General features: G+C 43.9%; 1 protein-coding gene across 1 annotated transcript in view; it reads right to left on the reverse strand.

The window, feature by feature from the left end:
* LOC138680656 (enoyl-[acyl-carrier-protein] reductase, mitochondrial-like) overlaps positions 1–17,811 on the reverse strand; it is a 157,298-nt gene that overhangs the window by 24,033 nt on the left and 115,454 nt on the right. The window contains exons 6-8 of the mRNA XM_069767966.1: positions 17,138–17,240; positions 16,877–16,950; positions 15,266–15,326 (exon numbers count right to left, since the gene is read on the reverse strand). Of these exons, the coding sequence (XP_069624067.1) occupies positions 15,266–15,326; positions 16,877–16,950; positions 17,138–17,240 (238 nt within the window). The remainder of the gene's footprint in view (positions 1–15,265; positions 15,327–16,876; positions 16,951–17,137; positions 17,241–17,811) is intronic.

Here is a 17,811-nt window from a genome sequence, read left to right on the forward strand (position 1 = left end):
CCCATTTCAAGCTCCATAATGCAAACACACCCTAAGGCCACATGCGCATGTTGAGTATTTGAGTTTACCTCCGTATTCAAAAGCCAAAACAAGGAGTGGAACAGTCAAAGCAAAAGTGTAATAGAAACAAGTGCAACACTTCTGCATGTTTCACCCACTCCTGGTTTTGATTTACAAATTCTGTAGTATTAAACTAACCAAATACTCAACGTGTGTGTGCCGCCCGTGTCTGTAGCGCCACAAAATACCTACATGTGTGATATACTTATATATGTATTGCTAGTTATGGAGAGGGCTGGTTTTTCTGCTGGGAAAAACTGCATCCACATATATTATCTGATCCCTTACTGGAAGATAGAGCTCTTTAGCCTGCACCAGGAGGTGTGCACGATCCCTCAGAGGGGAGGAGATGCTTCTGACAGGTTGCCATATGCAAACTGCCTCTTCTGAGAAAAAGAGGACTTAACTCTATAGCGCCACCTGTTGGAAGTAGCGATCCTACAAGTCACAATCAACTCTTTGAGTCGTGCAATATGACTTAGGATACAAGCCAAATTAGTAGACACGGTGTTTTGGGCTGTTGGCCCTCGTCAGTGTGAAGCATGAGAACTAATTTGGCTAGGTGAGAGGCACTGGACTGGGGTCTAAGGGGTATCGTTTCTCCTAATGGAGAGTGACATACCATCTCTGGCTTGTCAAGGTAAGGAGGCTTATTCGCCATGCAATGCTCCTCTGAGAAATATAATATGCAAATTGCCTCTTCTGAGAAAAAGAGGACTTAACTCTATAGCGCCACCTGTTGGAAGTAGCGAAGAGGCAATTTGCATATTATATTTCCCAGAGGAGCATTGCATGGCGAATAAGCCTCCTTACCTTGACAAGCCAGAGATGGTATGTCACACTCCATAATGAGAAACACCGTGTCTGCGAATTGAGATACTAATTTGGCTTTTATCCTAAGTCATATTGCACGACTCGTTAAAGAGTTGATTGTGACTTGTAGGATCGCTACTTCCAACAGGAGGTGCTATAGAGTTAAGTCCTCTTTTTCTCAGAAGAGGGTGTTTTCCACAGGATTCAAGCTGCCTGCTCGAGGGAAGGGATTACACATCCAGTAACTGTTTACCTTGGATTCCTGGGAATTCAAGGAATGGTTTACCAGAGGTATAATTAGCAGCAGGAAGGCTACACTACGTCACAGCAGAGAAACTGCTGACCAAAACCCTGTATGGAATTGTAAAGAAGATTCTAGAACTGTTTGCAGAACTTCAGTAAAAGGTATCAACTGATCATTACCCTGTCTAATGCTGATTATTCTCTGCTGCACCATTCATGCTCCAACTCCCCTGGGAGCCAGTCCTAGTTGGGAAAGGGTTAATCATCTGGCACTGTCCATTACCACCTAAGTCCCAGGGATCCTCATCAGTGCCCGGCCATACCAGGCCGAACATCCCAACTTCAATCACAAACTCTTTTATTAATATTATTATGAAACCCACAATTGCCTAAGACTGGCGCATGCCCCCGGTCGGACATGACTAGCACTCGGAACCGCCGTGACCCAGTATCATTACCACAGCAGCCCGGCTGGGGCAGCACATGTGCACGTGGCCTTAGTAATGTCAAAGTAACCTCAAGATGTATAGTTGCAACTCCTATTGCAAATTAGCAGAATGTACAAACTTTCCTTTGTTTGCCACAAACAAAACAAGAACAATGTACAATTTAAATAGCTCAGCCCAAATAAAGTAACAAGTGATTTCTCTAAATTCAACAAAAAATGCTTCTTTTAATGACTAATATGGTCTCACAATTATTTAACCCTTTCATTACAAGCATTTTTAGTATTTAGAGCTCCCTAGGCATCATGGTCTTTCAAGTTATTCTCCTGCACATATGCACTTTATTGATTTCCTAATATCTCTGTGGATAATTTACATATTATCACATGATGTTGTTTACCTATTACTTGATACTGATTTTATAATCACATTTTGCATACCTTTGGTGCCTGGAATTCAAATTATATACTTTTTACCATTATTGTGTGTATACGATTTCAACATGTGATTGTCCCTTGGGTCTGCGTTCACTGTTTCACCTGGTTGTTTAACGCACTCTTACCAAATTTTATCTTTTTGATCATTTTAGTGGCATCCTCAAATGGTCTTATGTTATGATCTGGTGGCCTTGGAGAAGCATGAGACGTACTCTGGAGAAGGTGGAACCTGTACTGACCGCAAACCCTGCACTTAACAGCGCAACTAGAAGTAGCCGTGGGGGGTACCTAACACTCCCTAGACCCCTCGACACAGCCTAAGAAATAACTACCCCTAAAGACAGAAACAGGAAACCTATCTTGCCTCAGAGAAAATCCCCAAAGGAAAGACGGCCCCCCACAAATATTGACTGTGAGAGGAGAGGGAAATAACATACGCAGATATGAAATCAGGATTTAGCATAGGAGGCCATACTAGCTAAAAAGAAAAAATAGAACAGAGTACTATGCGGTCAGTATTAAAACACTAGAAAATATCCACCACAGAAAATACAAAACACCACATCTGACTAAAGACATGGAGGGTATATCTGCATCTCCAGAGAAATAGCTAGGCTGCAAAAAAATCCTTCACAGACTAAGCTGGAGAAGACAAAAACATGAAAATGCACAGATCTATAAGGTCCACAGCAGGTGGACAGCAAAAACAAAGCCAGGACTTATCTTTGAAGAAAAGCACAGCAAACAGGAGAGACCAGAAGGGATGTGAATCCTCCAAAAACAATGGACAACTGGCACTGACTAAAGGATCAAGCAAGGCTATATAGCCCAGCCCAGATTGCAAAAAATAGATACACCTGATAAATGCTGCAATCCAACTACCGCAGCACTACCACTCATAACCACCGGAGGGAGCCCAAAAGCAGAATTCACAACAGCACCCCCCCCCCCTTGAGGAGGGGTCACCGAACCCTCACCAGAGCCCCCAGGCCGATCGGGACGAGCCAAATGAAAGGCACGAACCAAATCGTCAGCATGAACATCGGAGGCAACAACCCAAGAATTATCCTCCTGGCCATAACCCTTCCATTTGACCAGATACTGAAGCCTCCGCCTCAAAAAACGAGAATCCAAAATCTTCTCAACCACATACTCCAACTCCCCATCAATCAACACCGGGGCCGGAGGATCAACAGAGGGAACAACGGGCACTACATACTTCCGCAACAAAGATCTATGGAACACATTATGGATGGAAAAAGAGGCTGGAAGGGCCAAACGAAAAGACACTGGATTGATAATCTCAGAAATCCTATAAGGACCAATAAACCGAGGCTTGAACTTAGGGGAAGAAACCTTCATAGGAACATGACGGGAAGACAACCAGACCAAATCCCCAACCCGAAGCCGGGAACCAACACACCGACGACGGTTAGCAAAACGTTGAGCCTCCTCCTGAGACAACACCAAATTGTCCACCACATGAGCCCACATCTGCTGCAGCCTGTCAACCACAGAATCCACACCAGGACAATCAGAAGGCTCAACCTGCCCTGAAGAAAAACGAGGATGAAAACCAAAATTACAAAAAAAAAGGCGAAACCAAGGTAGCAGAACTAGCCCGATTATTAAGGGCAAATTCGGCCAATGGCAAGAAAGCCACCCAATCATCCTGATCAGCAGACACAAAGCATCTCAAATAAGTTTCCAAAGTCTGATTAGTTCGCACGGTCTGGCCATTTGTCTGAGGATGAAATGCGGAAGAAAAAGACAAATCAATGACCAGCCTAGCACAAAAGGCCCGCCAAAACCTAGAAACAAACTGGGAACCTCTATCGGACACAATATTCTCCGCAATGCCATGCAAATGAACCACATGCTGAAAAAACAACGGAACAAAATCAGAAGAGGAAGGCAATTTAGGCAAAGGTACCCAAATGAACCATCTTAGAAAACTGGTCACAAACCATCCAGATAACAGACATCCTCTGTGAAACCGGAAGATCTGAAATAAAATCCATAGAAATATGCGTCCAAGGTCTCTCAGGGACCGGCAAAGTCAAAAGCAACCCACTAGCGCGGGAACAGCAAGACTTAGCCCGCGCACAAATCCCACAGGACTGTACAAAAGAACGCACATCCCGCGACAAATAAGGCCACCAAAAGGACCTACCAACCAAATCTCTGGTACCAAAAATCCCAGGATGGCCAGCCAACACAGAACAATGAACCTCAGAAATCACTTTACTAGTCCATCTATCAGGAACAAACAGTTTCCCCACTGGACAGCGGTCAGGTTTATCAGCCTGAAACTCCTGAAGAACCCGTCGTAAATCAGGGGAGATGGCAGAAAGAATCACCCCTTCCTTCAGAATGCCGACCGGCTCAAGAACCCCAGGGGAATCAGGAAAAAAACTCCTAGAGAGGGCATCCGCCTTAACATTCTTAGTACCAGGAATGTACGAGACCACAAAATCAAAACGGGAGAAAAACAGGGACCATCGAGCCTGTCTAGGATTCAGCCGTTTGGCAGACTCGAGGTAAATCAGATTCTTATGATCGGTCAGGACCATAGTACGGTGCTTGGCCCCCTCAAGCCAATGTCGCCACTCATCAAATGCCCACTTCATAGCCAACAACTCCCGATTGCCGACATCATAATTGCGTTCCGCAGGCGAAAACATCCGAGAAAAGAAGGCACACGGTTTCATCAAGGAACCATCAGAATTCCTCTGAGACAAAACGGCCCCTGCCCCAATCTCAGACGCGTCAACCTCAACCTGAAATGGAAGAGAAACATCTGGCTGACGCAACACAGGGGCGGAAGTATATTGGCGTTTAAGCTCTTGAAAGGCAGAAACAGCCGCAGAGGACCAATTCGTCACATCAGCGCCTTTCTTCGTCAAATCGGTCAGAGGTTTAACCACACTGGAGAAGTTGGCAATGAAACGACAATAAAAATTAGCAAAGCCCAAGAATTTCTGAAGGCTCTTCACAGATGTAGGCTGAATCCAATCATGAATGGTCTGAACCTTAACCGGATCCATTTCTATAGATGCGGGAGAAAAAATGAAGCCCAAAAAAGAATGCTTCTGCACTCCAAAGAGGCACTTTGACCCCTTCACAAATAAAGCATTATTACGGAGGATCTGATATACCATCCTGACCTGTTTCACATGACACTCCCAATCATCAGAAGAAATCAAAATATCATCCAAATATACAACCATGAATTTATCAAGATAACACCGAAAGATATCATGCATGAAGGATTGGAACACAGATGGAGCATTAGAGAGTCCGAATGGCATCAGAAGGTATTCAAAATGGCCTTCGGGCGTATTAAATGCATGTTTTCCATTCGTCACCCTGCTTAATACGAATAAGATTATATGCCCCTCGAAGGTCAACCTTAGTAAACCAGCTAACCCCCTTACTCCTAGCAAACAAATCAGTAAGCAAAGGCAACGGGTATTGAAATTTGACCGTGATCTTATTCAAGAGGCGATAATCAATACAGGGTCTCAAGGAGCCATCCTTCTTGGCAACAAAAAAAAACCTGCTCCCAATGGTGAATAAGATGGCCGAATATGCCCCTTCTCCAAAGACTCCTTAATATAGCTCCGCATGGCAGCATGTTCTGGCACAGACAGGTTGAAAAGTCGGCCCTTAGGGAACTTACAACCTGGAATCAAGTCAATAGCACAATCAAAGTCCCTATGTGGTGGAAGAGAACTGGATTTGGGCTCATCGAATACATCCTGGAAATCTGGCAAAAACTCAGGAATTTCAGAAGAGGGGGAAGAGGAAATTGACATCAAAGGAACGTGACCATGAACCCCCTGACAACCCCAACTAGTCACAGACATAGATTTCCAATCTAACACCGGATTATGTAGCTGTAACCATGGAAAACCCAGCACAATATCATCATGCAAATTATGCAACACCAGAAAACGACAATCTTCCTGATGGGCTGGCGCCATGCGCATGGTCAGCTGTGTCCAAAACTGAGGTTTATTTTTAGTCAGCGGTGTAGCATCAATGCCCCTGGCAAATTCTAAGTCCATTAAGTTCAGAGCGGCGCCTGAATCCACAAATGCCATAACAGAAAATGATGATAATGAGCAGATCAAGGTCACAGATAACAGAAATTTAGGTTGTACAGTACTGATGGTAACAGAACTAGCGATTCTCTTTGTACGCTTAGGGCAATCAGAAATAATATGAGCAGAATCGCCGCAGTAAAAACACAACCTATTCTGACGCCTGAATCTTTGACGTTCAGCTTTAGACAAAATCCTATCACACTGCATAGGCTCAGGTCTCCGCTCAGAGGACAACGCCACAGTGTGCACAACTCTGCGCTCACGCAAGCGCCAATCAATCTGAATGGCCAGAGACCTAAAATCACTCAGACCAGCAGGCGTGGGGAACCCCACCATAACATCCTTAATGGATTCAGAAAGACCCTTTCTGAAAATTGCCGCCAAGGCATCCTCATTCCATTTAGTCAGTACAGACCATTTTCTAAATTTCTGGCAATACGATTCTGCCGCTTCTTGACCTTGACACAGGTCCAGCAAGATTTTCTCAGCTTGATCCACCGAATTAGGCTCATCATACAATAACCCCAATGCTTGAAAGAAAGAATCAACATTAAGCAAAGCAGGATTGCCAGTTTCCAGGGAAAATGCCCAATCCTGTGGGTCACCACGCAGCAGGGATATGATGATTTTAACCTGCTGAATGGGATCACCAGAAGACCGGAGTCTTAATGCAAAAAAACAGTTTACAGTTGTTTTTGAGACTCAAAAATTTGGATCTGTCACCAAAGAATAAATCAGGAGTGGGAATCCTAGGTTCTAAGGCAGGAGTCTGAACAATATAATCTGAAATACCCTGTACCCTAGCAGCAAGCTGATCCACACGAGAAACTAACTCCTGAACACTCATGTTATTACTAGGTTCTGCAGCGACCCAGAGATTAAGAGGGAGGAACAGACCAAACAGGCTAAGGAAAAAAAATGGCTCAAAATCTTTCCTCCCTTCTTCTGAGATGCAATTAACTCAGTGGGCCAGTTGTACTGTTATGATCTGGTGGCCTTGGAGCAGCATGAGACGTACTCTGGAGAAGGTGGAACCTGTACTGACCGCAAACCCTGAACTTTACAGCGCAACTAGAAGTAGCCGTGGGGGGTACCTAACACTCCCTAGACCCCTCGACACAGCCTAAGAAATAACTACCCCTAAAGACAGAAACAGGAAACCTATCTTGCCTCAGAGAAAATCCCCAAAGGAAAGACAGCCCCCCACAAATATTGACTGTGAGAGGAGAGGGAAATAACATACGCAGAAATGAAATCAGGATTTAGCATAGGAGGCCATACTAGCTAAAAAGAAAGAATAGAACAGAGTACTATGCGGTCAGTATTAAAACACTAGAAAATATCCACCACAGAAAATACAAAACGCCACATCTGACTAAAGACATGGAGGGTATATCTGCATCTCCAGAGAAATAGCTAGGCTGCAAAAAAATCCTTCACAGACTAAGCTGGACAAGACAAAAACATGAAAATGCACAGAACTATAAGGTAAACAGCAGGTGGACAGCAAAAACAAAGCCAGGACTTATCTTTGAAGAAAAGCACAGCAAACAGGAGAGACCAGAAGGGATGTGAATCCTCCAAAAACAATGGACAACTTGCACTGACTAAAGGATCAAGCATGGCTATATAGCCCAGCCCAAATTGCAAAATATAGATAAACCCGATAAATGCTGCGATCCAACTACCGCAGCACTACCACTCATAACCACCGGAGGGAGCCCAAGAGCAGAATTCACAACAGTCTTAGTAATGGTCTCCAGCTGCCAATGGCAATTTTAAAGTAACTAAGCTCTAGTTTGCCTGCTTTGGAATATAGCAGTCAATACAGATGATTGAATATATGCACAGTTTAATTTCATTGCATTGTAGTGTCATAAATTAGGCTAGGAAAGACTGGAGGGTGTGCTTTGCTGAATAAGAACAGTGGAAATGCCCTGACACTTTTCTGGCCATGGGCATAATCTTCTTGAAGCCGAATTTAAAAAAAAAAAAATGTGTTGCCTGAACAAATTTAGGATGTACGCCACACAGAGCGCATGCCTTCTATTTCAAAACATAATGCAACCAGAATGTTATGACCATTGTTGCTTACTTTAAAACTCTCAGTCTGCTGAAAATCATCTTTTAACTTCCATCTTTTAAATTACATCTTTTTAATTATGATTCTGAATTAGACTGAATTCTAGAATGCATTTGGCTACTCATCACTACTACAATATTATCATCATCTGCACCATCTAATCGAGCTGTTCTCCTCTTCCCACAGGTATGCACTGACTTTACCCAGCTCTCCCTGGCTCCAGAATATCTCTGTATACTGCATTGATTTTCCATGGTATGCACTGACTTTACCCAGCTCTCCCTGGCTCCAGAATATCTCTGTATACTGCATTGATTTTCCATGGTATGCACTGACTTTACCCAGCTCTCCCTGGCTCCAGAATATCTCTGTATACTGCATTGATTTTCCATGGTATGCACTGACTTTACCCAGCTCTCCCTGGCTCCAGAATATCTCTGTATACTGCATTGATTTTCCATGGTATGCACTGACTTTACCCAGCTCTCCCTGGCTCCAGAATATCTCTGTATACTGCATTGATTTTCCATGGTATGCACTGACTTTACCCAGCTCTCCCTGGCTTCTGAATGTCTCTGTATATTGCACTGGCTTTTCTATGCTTCCCCTGGATCTGAGTGTCTTGGTGCAGCACATATAATCCTTTTAGTATGCTTTCTCACCTATGAGCTTGTTTCCATGACCTGTTTTGATGTATCTCATTGTGTGATCCTGGCATCTCTTTGAGTGGTCAGTCTTACCCCTCCCTCACTTTATGACCTTTGCTTAACTCTCTACATCTGGTCTCCCATACCCAGCCACCCCCTCATTCACACCTGATTGCCCTTAACTGGGGATATATTCACATGCAGGAGTCTGCTATAGACTCAGTCTGCTGAAAATCATCTTTTAACTTCCATCTTTTAAATTACATCTTTTTAATTATGATTCTGAATTAGACTGAATTGGACTGGAATTGACTGGAAGGTAACAGACTACTAACCACTACAATGTTTCGGTTTCTTTTCTCTTTCACCCCCATACTACTTTCCTTCTTACAATCTCCTGCAATCACTCCACCTAGTAAGGAACTAGTCATTTCTTCCTCCATACTCCCCAGCCATCTCACCTTCCCCTCAGAACTGTTCCTCCACATACAATCCTTTTTCTCCAGACACACACGGCCACATCATGTCCTATCCTGCTCCCACCTTCTAATGATCTGTCTGTTACTCCTCATTGCTGGTGACATATCCCCAAATCCCGGCCCTCCCCAATTCATCCCCACACTCGTTTCTAACCCCCTGCCACGATCCTCCGCACGTTTTCCCAACCACGACAACCTCATACCCATTCATCCAGCCCCCACTCCCCCGCTCCCCCTACTTGGAGCACTATGGAACGCACGCTCCATCTGCAACAAACTGCCATTTATCCATGACCTCTTCATCACCAACAAACTCTCCTTCCTCGGCCTCACTGAAACCTGGCTCACCCCCTCTGACTCGGCCTCTCCAGCTGCGCTCTCCTATGGCGGATTCCACCTCTCTCACACCCCTCGCCCCAGCAACAAACGCGGTGGAGGAGTTGGCTTGCTCCTGTCCGACACCTGCTCCTTTACTCCAATCCCGCTACCACCCTCCGCTACTCTTCCCTCGTTTGAGGTGCACTCTGTCCGCATCTATACCCCCTCCAACCTCCAGCTGGCTGTCATCTACCGCCCCCCAGAACTAGCCATCTCCACCTTTCTCGACCACTTCACCACCTGGCTACTTCATTTCCTCTCTGTTGACATCCCCACTATCATCATGGGTGATTTCAATGTCCCCATTGACACTTTCACCTCAGCTACCTCTAAACTTTTATCACTGACTGCCTCCTTTGGCCTCACTCAATGGTCCTCTGAGGCCACTCACAAAGATGGCCACACGCTGGACCTCATCTTCACCCGCCTCTGCTCCCTTACTAACCTCACTAACACACCCCTCCCCCTGTCTGACCACAACCTACTGACATTCTCGTCCCTCTCCTCTCCTAGTGTGCAACCCCCACTCCACAAACTCACTCACCCTCGCCGAAATCTCAAACATCTCAACTTACAATCACTCTCTGAGTCCCTTCTCCCTCTCACAGACATAGCTTCCCTTCATGACACAGATGCTGCTGCCACTTTTTATAACACCACAATAACAACAACACTCGATTCGGCCGCCCCACTCATGCATAGTAAAACTCGTACAATTAACAGGCAGCCCTGGCTGACCAGCCTGACCAAAGAATTGAGACGGGCTTCCAGGATTGCTGAGCGGAGATGGTAGCGATCCCACTCTGCCGACCACTTCACTGCATACAAGCAGTCCCTCGCCAGCTTCAAGTCTGCGCTCACTGCCGCAAAACAAACTTACTTCTCATCCCTCATATCCTCCCTGTCCCACAACCCTAAACAGCTTTTCAACACTTTCAATTCTCTACTCCGTCCCCCCGCACCTCCTCCTTCCCCCCTCATTTCTGCTGATGACTTCGCCTCTTTCTTTAAACAGAAGATCGATACGATCAGAGAAAGCTTTGGCCCACAGCGCCCACTGACCCTCTTAGCTGCTCAACCCTGCTCCTCCAAAACCAGCTTCTCCACCATGACAGAAGATCAGCTCTCCACCCTCCTGTCAAGATCACACCTCACCACCTGCACGCTTGACCCGCTCCCATCCCACCTCATCCCTAACCTTTCCACGGTCTTCATCCCAACCCTAACGCACCTCTTCAACCTCTCACTCACAACAGGTGTCTTTCCCTCATCCTTCAAGCATGCCAAGATCACACCCATCCTCAAAAAGCCCTCCCTCGACCCATCCTCTGTGTCTAGCTATCGCCCGATATCTCTTCTCCCTTATGCCTCCAAATTGCTGGAGCAACACGTCCATCTTGAACTGTCCTCCCACTTCTCCTCCTGCTCCCTCTTTGATCGGTTACAATCAGGCTTCCGTTCCCATCACTCAACTGAAACTGCCCTAACTAAAGTCACCAATGACCTACTAACTGCCAGGAGCAAGCGACACTACTCTGTCCTCCTTCTCCTGGACTTGTCTTCTGCCTTTGACACTGTAGACCACTCCCTTTTGCTACAAATCCTCTCATCCCTTGGCATCACAGACTTGGCCCTTTCCTGGATCTCGTCATATCTGACAGACCGAACATTCAGTGTCTCCCTCCCCCACACCACCTCCTCACTTCGCCCCTTGTCAGTCGGTGTTCCTCAAGGCTCTGTTCTAGGACCCCTACTCTTCTCCATCTACACTTTCGGCCTGGGACAGCTCATAGAATCCCACGGTATGCAGTACCATCTCTACGCTGACGATACGCAGATCTACCTCTCCGGACCTGACCTCTCCTCCTTGCTTACCAAAATCCCGCACTGTCTGTCTGCCATTTCAGCCTTCTTTTCTGCTCGCTTTCTACAACTGAACATGGACAAAACAGAATTCATCATCTTTCCCCCATCTCACTCTACCCCTCCACCAGACCTATCCATCAATGTCAATGGCTGCTCACTATCCCCAGTCCCACACGCCCGGTGCCTCGGGGTGATCCTCGACTCTGCCCTCTCTTTCAAGCCACATATCCAAGCCCTTGCCTCCTCCTGTCGTCTCAAACTCAAAAATATTTCCCGGATCCGTGCTTTCCTTGACCGCAACACTGCAAAAACGCTAGTGCATGCCCTTATCATCTCCCGCCTCGACTACTGCAACCTCCTACTCTCTGGACTCCCCTCTAGCACTCTGGCACCACTCCAATCCATCCTACACTCTGCTGCCCGACTAATCCACCTGTCCCCCCGCTATTCCCCAGCCTCTCCCCTGTGTCAAGCCCTTCACTGGCTTCCTATCGCCCAGAGACTCCAGTTCAAAACCCTCACACTGACATACAAAGCCATCCACAACCTGTCTCCTCCATACATCTGTGACATGGTCTCCCGGTACCTACCTACACGCGACCTCCGGTCCTCCCAAGACCTCCTTCTCTACTCCCCTCTCATCTCTTCTTCCCATAACCGCATCCAAGACTTCTCCCGTGCTTCCCCCATACTCTGGAACTCTCTACCCCAACACATCAGACTTGCGCCTACCATAGAAACCTTCAAAAAGAACCTGAAGACTCATCTCTTCCGACAAGCCTACAGCCTGCAGTGATCCTCAACCTACTGAACAGCCGCACAGCCAGCTCTTCCCTCTCCTAGTGTATCCTCACCCACCCCCTGCAGACTGTGAGCCCTCGCGGGCAGGGTCCTCCCTCCTTATGTACTCGTGTGCCTTGTTATCTGCTCATGTTTAATGTATTTGTCTATATTTGCCCCGTATTCACATGTAAAGCGCCATGGAATAAATGGCGCTATAAAAATGTATAATAATAATAATAATAATAATTTGTAGTTGACAGTAAGCAATGCCACATGCGATTTGCTGCTTAATGCACATAAACAACTTTTCGGCAGTATAGCTTTTGTCACCCATGTTCATAAGCTATAAAACAGCTTGGCAGTTCAGTCTTTTCATTCTTGTAATCTGCAAAAGGTAAAGAGCATCTGGAACGTTCTGTGTTGTGATAAAGTGATGCAAGTTGAGTAGGATATTAATGAGGTAAATAAACACAGCCTGGTGTTGGAACCAGACTAAGCACCCAATCATGAAATTATCATAAAATGTTCTGGTCGTAATAGTTTGAAACAATGGGTTATGGGCCCATGAATGTCTGTACTTGCACTCCATGTGTCAAGGATGCAGTGGCCTTTCAAGCTGATTGAGAACTCTAGAGACTGGCCTATGTTCTCCTATATGTAACAAATCAGATTAACATTTCTGTTTTTGAACCAAAATTTCCTTTTTTCCGAAAAACACCAACCGAGAAATGTTACTTTCTTGTTAAAAAAAAAATTAAAGCAGCAACTGGCCATAGTATTGGTGTTGGTGTATGCACACCAAATTAGACTAATTTAAAAGATGTGCAAATATCAATAGTATGTGACTTGTACACTTTGTGTGCAGACATGGCAAGTTATATTTTTTTCTTTCAGCGACATTGGTGGCTTGCTTCTGCATGAATGCCAAAAAATGTGTAATTAAAATGCAGAAACAGTACTTACACTTATCAAGCAAATAGCAGTGCCAGCTCTGAAATCTCTCTCCTTCTAAGCATTAAATCACTATATTATTCTCTTTTCTTCATGCACTATTCGTCACTACGGTGTCCTCACACACACTATTTGTACGATTTGTTCACTATTTTATAACTTTCCTATTTCTATGGCTAAGGTGAGCTGAGACATGTTCTCCCTATCCAGGTTTACCACAAAATAGCTATTGCATTCCCTGCTTCAACATTTCTGCAGGCTATGACAGTCCCTCCTGATTGGCTGACCAATCATGAGATGTGATAGCTGCAAGGTATCATGGGGTAGTCCACCTGCCTGTCTGTAGTGAAGGTCGCGTTATCTTTTTCTGGCTGATGCAATCTTATGCAAGGTGTAAAATGGCAGTGTCAATCTTAGTAGATTCAGATAAAGTAAACTTCAAATTGTTTAAATTCTTCCAGATCAGTGAATTCCTAAATTATTTTGTAAGGCTGATTTCACATTTGCGTTTACATCCGCAGCGTTTAAAATACATCCGCAAGTGGTGAAAAAAACGCATGTAAGCGCGTACAAACGCTGCATTTTTTAGACGCATGCGTTGTCGCATGCGGTTAAAAAAATGCAGCGTTTGTACGCGTTTACATGCGTTTTTTTCCTGCGTTTGCACTTTTGGTACGCATGATGAGAAATTTCACAAGCTGGTTTTTGTTCATTTTGCTTCACAAAAATCAGAATAAAAAGCAATCAAAAATGTCACGTGCACGAAAATGTTACTAATAAAAATGTCAACTCGTCCCGCAAAAAACAAGACCTCACATGACTCTGTGGACCAAAATATGGAAAAATTGTAGCTCTCAAAATGTGGTAACGCAAAAAATATTTTTGGGAATAAAAAGCGTCTTTCAGTGTGTGACAGCTGCCAATCATAAAAATCCACTAGAAAACCCCTTATAAATGGAAATCAAACCCCCTTCATCAACTCCTTAGTTAGGGAAAAATTTAAAAATTTAAAAAATGTATTTATTTCCATTTTCCCGTTAGGTCTAGGGTTTGGATCCCTTTGGGGTTAGGGTTAGGGTTTGGATCCCTTTGGGGTTAGGGCTAGGGTTAGGGTTTGAATCCCTTTGTGGTTAGGGTTAGGGTTTGGATCCCTTTGGGGTTATGGTTTGGATCCCTTTGGGGTTAGGGTTATTGTTTGGATCCCTTTGGGGTTAGGGTTAGGGCTAGGGCTAGGATTAGGATTAGGGCTAGGGTTAGGGTTTGGATCCCTTTGGGGTTAGGGTTAGGATCCCTTTGGGGTTAGGGCTAGGGTTAGGGTTAGGGCTAGTGTTAGGGTTTGGATCCCTTTGGGGTTAGGGCTAGGGTTAGGGTTAGGGTTTGGATCCCTTTATCACCTTGATGGTGGGGGGTGGCTTATCAGTGTCTAGACTTGTTTTTCTCTACGGAAACGCATGCGTTCAAAAACGCAACCAAACGCATGTGCTTAAAAACGCATGTGTTTACATAGACAGCAACGCTTTTTTTAACGCAAACCGTGCGCAATCGAACGCATGCATTTCCTGGCGGCAAATAGACGCCTCTAAAAATACTACATGTTGCATTTCTGCGCCAAGCCGCAAGCGACAAAAAGACGCATGCGTCGTCAAACGCAGCCAAACGCGAACAAGAAAAAACGGATGAGTTTTTAATGTTAAATATAGGAAAACACGATGCATGCGTTTATATGCGGTACAAACGCAGTGGCAAAAAACGCAAATGTGAAACCAGCCTTAATCTGTAATAAATACCCTATAGATACATTTGTTATTGACATGTTAAGAAAAAATGTGGTTAGTTAGTATTAAGACAGGTGCCATTCTGGAAAGTGGATAAATTGTAATAACTTCAATACTAAGGTGGGAAATGTGATCTGGTCGACAAGGTAATTAAGACTGATGCTTATGGTTCTACTAATGTATGTGAATACATACTGCAGGTAAAGGAGTTGGTTTTCTTGACATTCCTCCATATGTTACCATAGTGCTCCCATCCCTATGGAATACATAATAAAATGATTTGTAAGCATAATTTGTAAGAGGAACATGGGTTGCTATGTATATACTGTATAATATAGATATTTATAAATTATTTTTTATAGAAATAGGAAATATTTTTCATAATAGAAGTCAAACAAAATGTGCTAAGAAAAAAAGATTACTTCACAATGGGAAAAAGTGCAAAGCACTTTTTTTTTTTTAAGATTAATAGCTCTGTACTTATAAAGAGCCTTACACAATGATTTATGCCAAAAAAGCATGGCATCAACTCCTCCCTGGATCCTCAAGAAGGGTTTATTTAGGCTCAAAGGGATCTCCAACTAAATGATGTCCTGTATTTGTGTGACTGTTATGTGCTCAAGCATCCACTTCCCCCTATATATTTACTGGGAATCCGCTAGAATATGAACAGAAAAATATACATCTTGTTTTTTCCATTAAGAGCTGGTTATATTGAATAGGAACCTAAGCAGTTTCTCTGGAGTTACCCAGGACTGACCCCTCAGGAATAACTTGAGTGGATCACGTGTAGCTTGACCCTCTGACTGGATCTACACTTATTGTGGATCACATCCCCTAACAGGAGTACAGTCAACAGTCAGTTCCTGCTGCAACAACAGTTTACCTAAAGAAAGTCTATCACCAAGTTTATACTGCCCCATTCCCTTGGCAGTCTTTCCTTAGTAAAATAAAATAATTTAAAGGGCATTATCAAGTTTGGAAGTTATCGCCTATCCATGGGATAAAGGGTAACTTCCCGATAGCTGAGGTTTCAACTGCTAGGTCTTTCACACATCTCAAGAACTGAGGCTCTGACGAGCCCTGTGTAAATGGAATGGTGGTCGAACTGGCATACTCTCATTCCATTGGTCTTATGGCCGTGCCGAAGGCAAGACGAGAGCAGCGCTCAGCTATCACATTAAGAATAAATGGAACGAACAAATGCATTCGCTCAAACATGAATGTGCAAAAACTGTATATTCGTTCTAGCAGGTCTGCTCCAAGCACCACTGCCAGGGCCCTTTTTGTCTTAAAGGGAACCTGTCAGCTGATACATGCTGCGCAAACCCTTGTGTATGCCTGATGCTAGGATTCATAAGTCTGCAGTCATAAAGAGTGGCTGCAGACTTTTACCCTAAGACCTAACAACTCTTTTAACCCCTTTTCCTTTTTGGGCATTATATAAAGATGTTATTTGGATATTAAGTCGTTAAAATATAAATAATGTGATGGATAGACATAATTTTTCTACATTTGTATGGAAACCAGGCTCTGGGTAGCTATTCTGTTTGAGTGTTTTGCAAATGGGCACAATGCCCTTTATACAGATCAAATAAAGCTAGCTTTCTTATTGACAGGCAGTTTCATACTTCTTTCCTAATAAGTCCAAGTATCAGCTGCTGTACTAATAGGATTTCTCCAGCCGTGAATTGTAGACTGTATTCAGGTCTGCTTCCTAAACAAATCATATAGAGTCATTATCAGGTTACCAGAGTTGATTTTTACAGGTAATACACAATTTATACTCAGGTAAGTGACACCTACTTGAGATGGCAGAAGAGATTTCCAGCAGCGTTTCCTCCTACACAATTCAGAGCTAATTTCGGCCTTTCAACTTCCTGAAAAGGGATATGAAAGCGTGGTCAGCTTGCTTCGCATAGCTGTGTACTTTGTATTGATAATTACTTCATACTGTCACTTCTTATTGCTAGTTACAAGCTTGTACTGAAATCCAGCCACCGCGGATGCTTTACAGCTGTAAATGGAATCTAGAAAACGTACAGGGAGTACTGTGTACAGAATTACCTTAAACAGATTTGCCATTTCTGTTTTCTCCAGCATATCCTCAGTAATAACATAGCTGGCACCCAGGGACAATAGTTTCTCCTTCAATTCGGCCAAATTAGGTCTTCAAAGTACAAAGAAAATGAATATGGGTAAATAAATACAGCAGAAAAGCGAAAATAGTTTATCAAACAGCCACATTATTGATTACATTCATATTTTTTCAATTAAACTGGAATTACATTTGAAGCCAATAGAAGAAAAACAGGCTTGGTGCAAGTACAATATGAAGCATGGACGCAACTTTTTTTTTAATCTTATCCACTTTCAAAGGCAAAATATTATCTTGTGTTTTCTATTTCATCCTAAAAAGAGTAATAGTTATATGTCAGGTGGAAAAAAAGAAGTGAGTCTAGTACATACAACAGACTGTATAATCATTGTATAATCCTACCATGTTGATCTAGAGGAAGAAAAGGCTCTCCTATGAGGCAATTGCCAATTTTCTCAATAATTATGGTCAAAAAATCTTTCCCAAATTAAATGATTGGCCCCAAAATAAATGCCTGGATTACAGATCTAATCGCCAGGAATCCAGGACATATACAGTGGGGCAAAAAAGTATTTAGTCAGTCAGCAATAGTGCAAGTTCCACCACTTAAAAAGATGAAAGGCGTCTGTAATTTACATCATAG

Source organism: Ranitomeya imitator, chromosome 5, assembly GCF_032444005.1.
Source record: "Ranitomeya imitator isolate aRanImi1 chromosome 5, aRanImi1.pri, whole genome shotgun sequence".
Taxonomy (NCBI): Eukaryota; Metazoa; Chordata; class Amphibia; order Anura; family Dendrobatidae; genus Ranitomeya; species Ranitomeya imitator.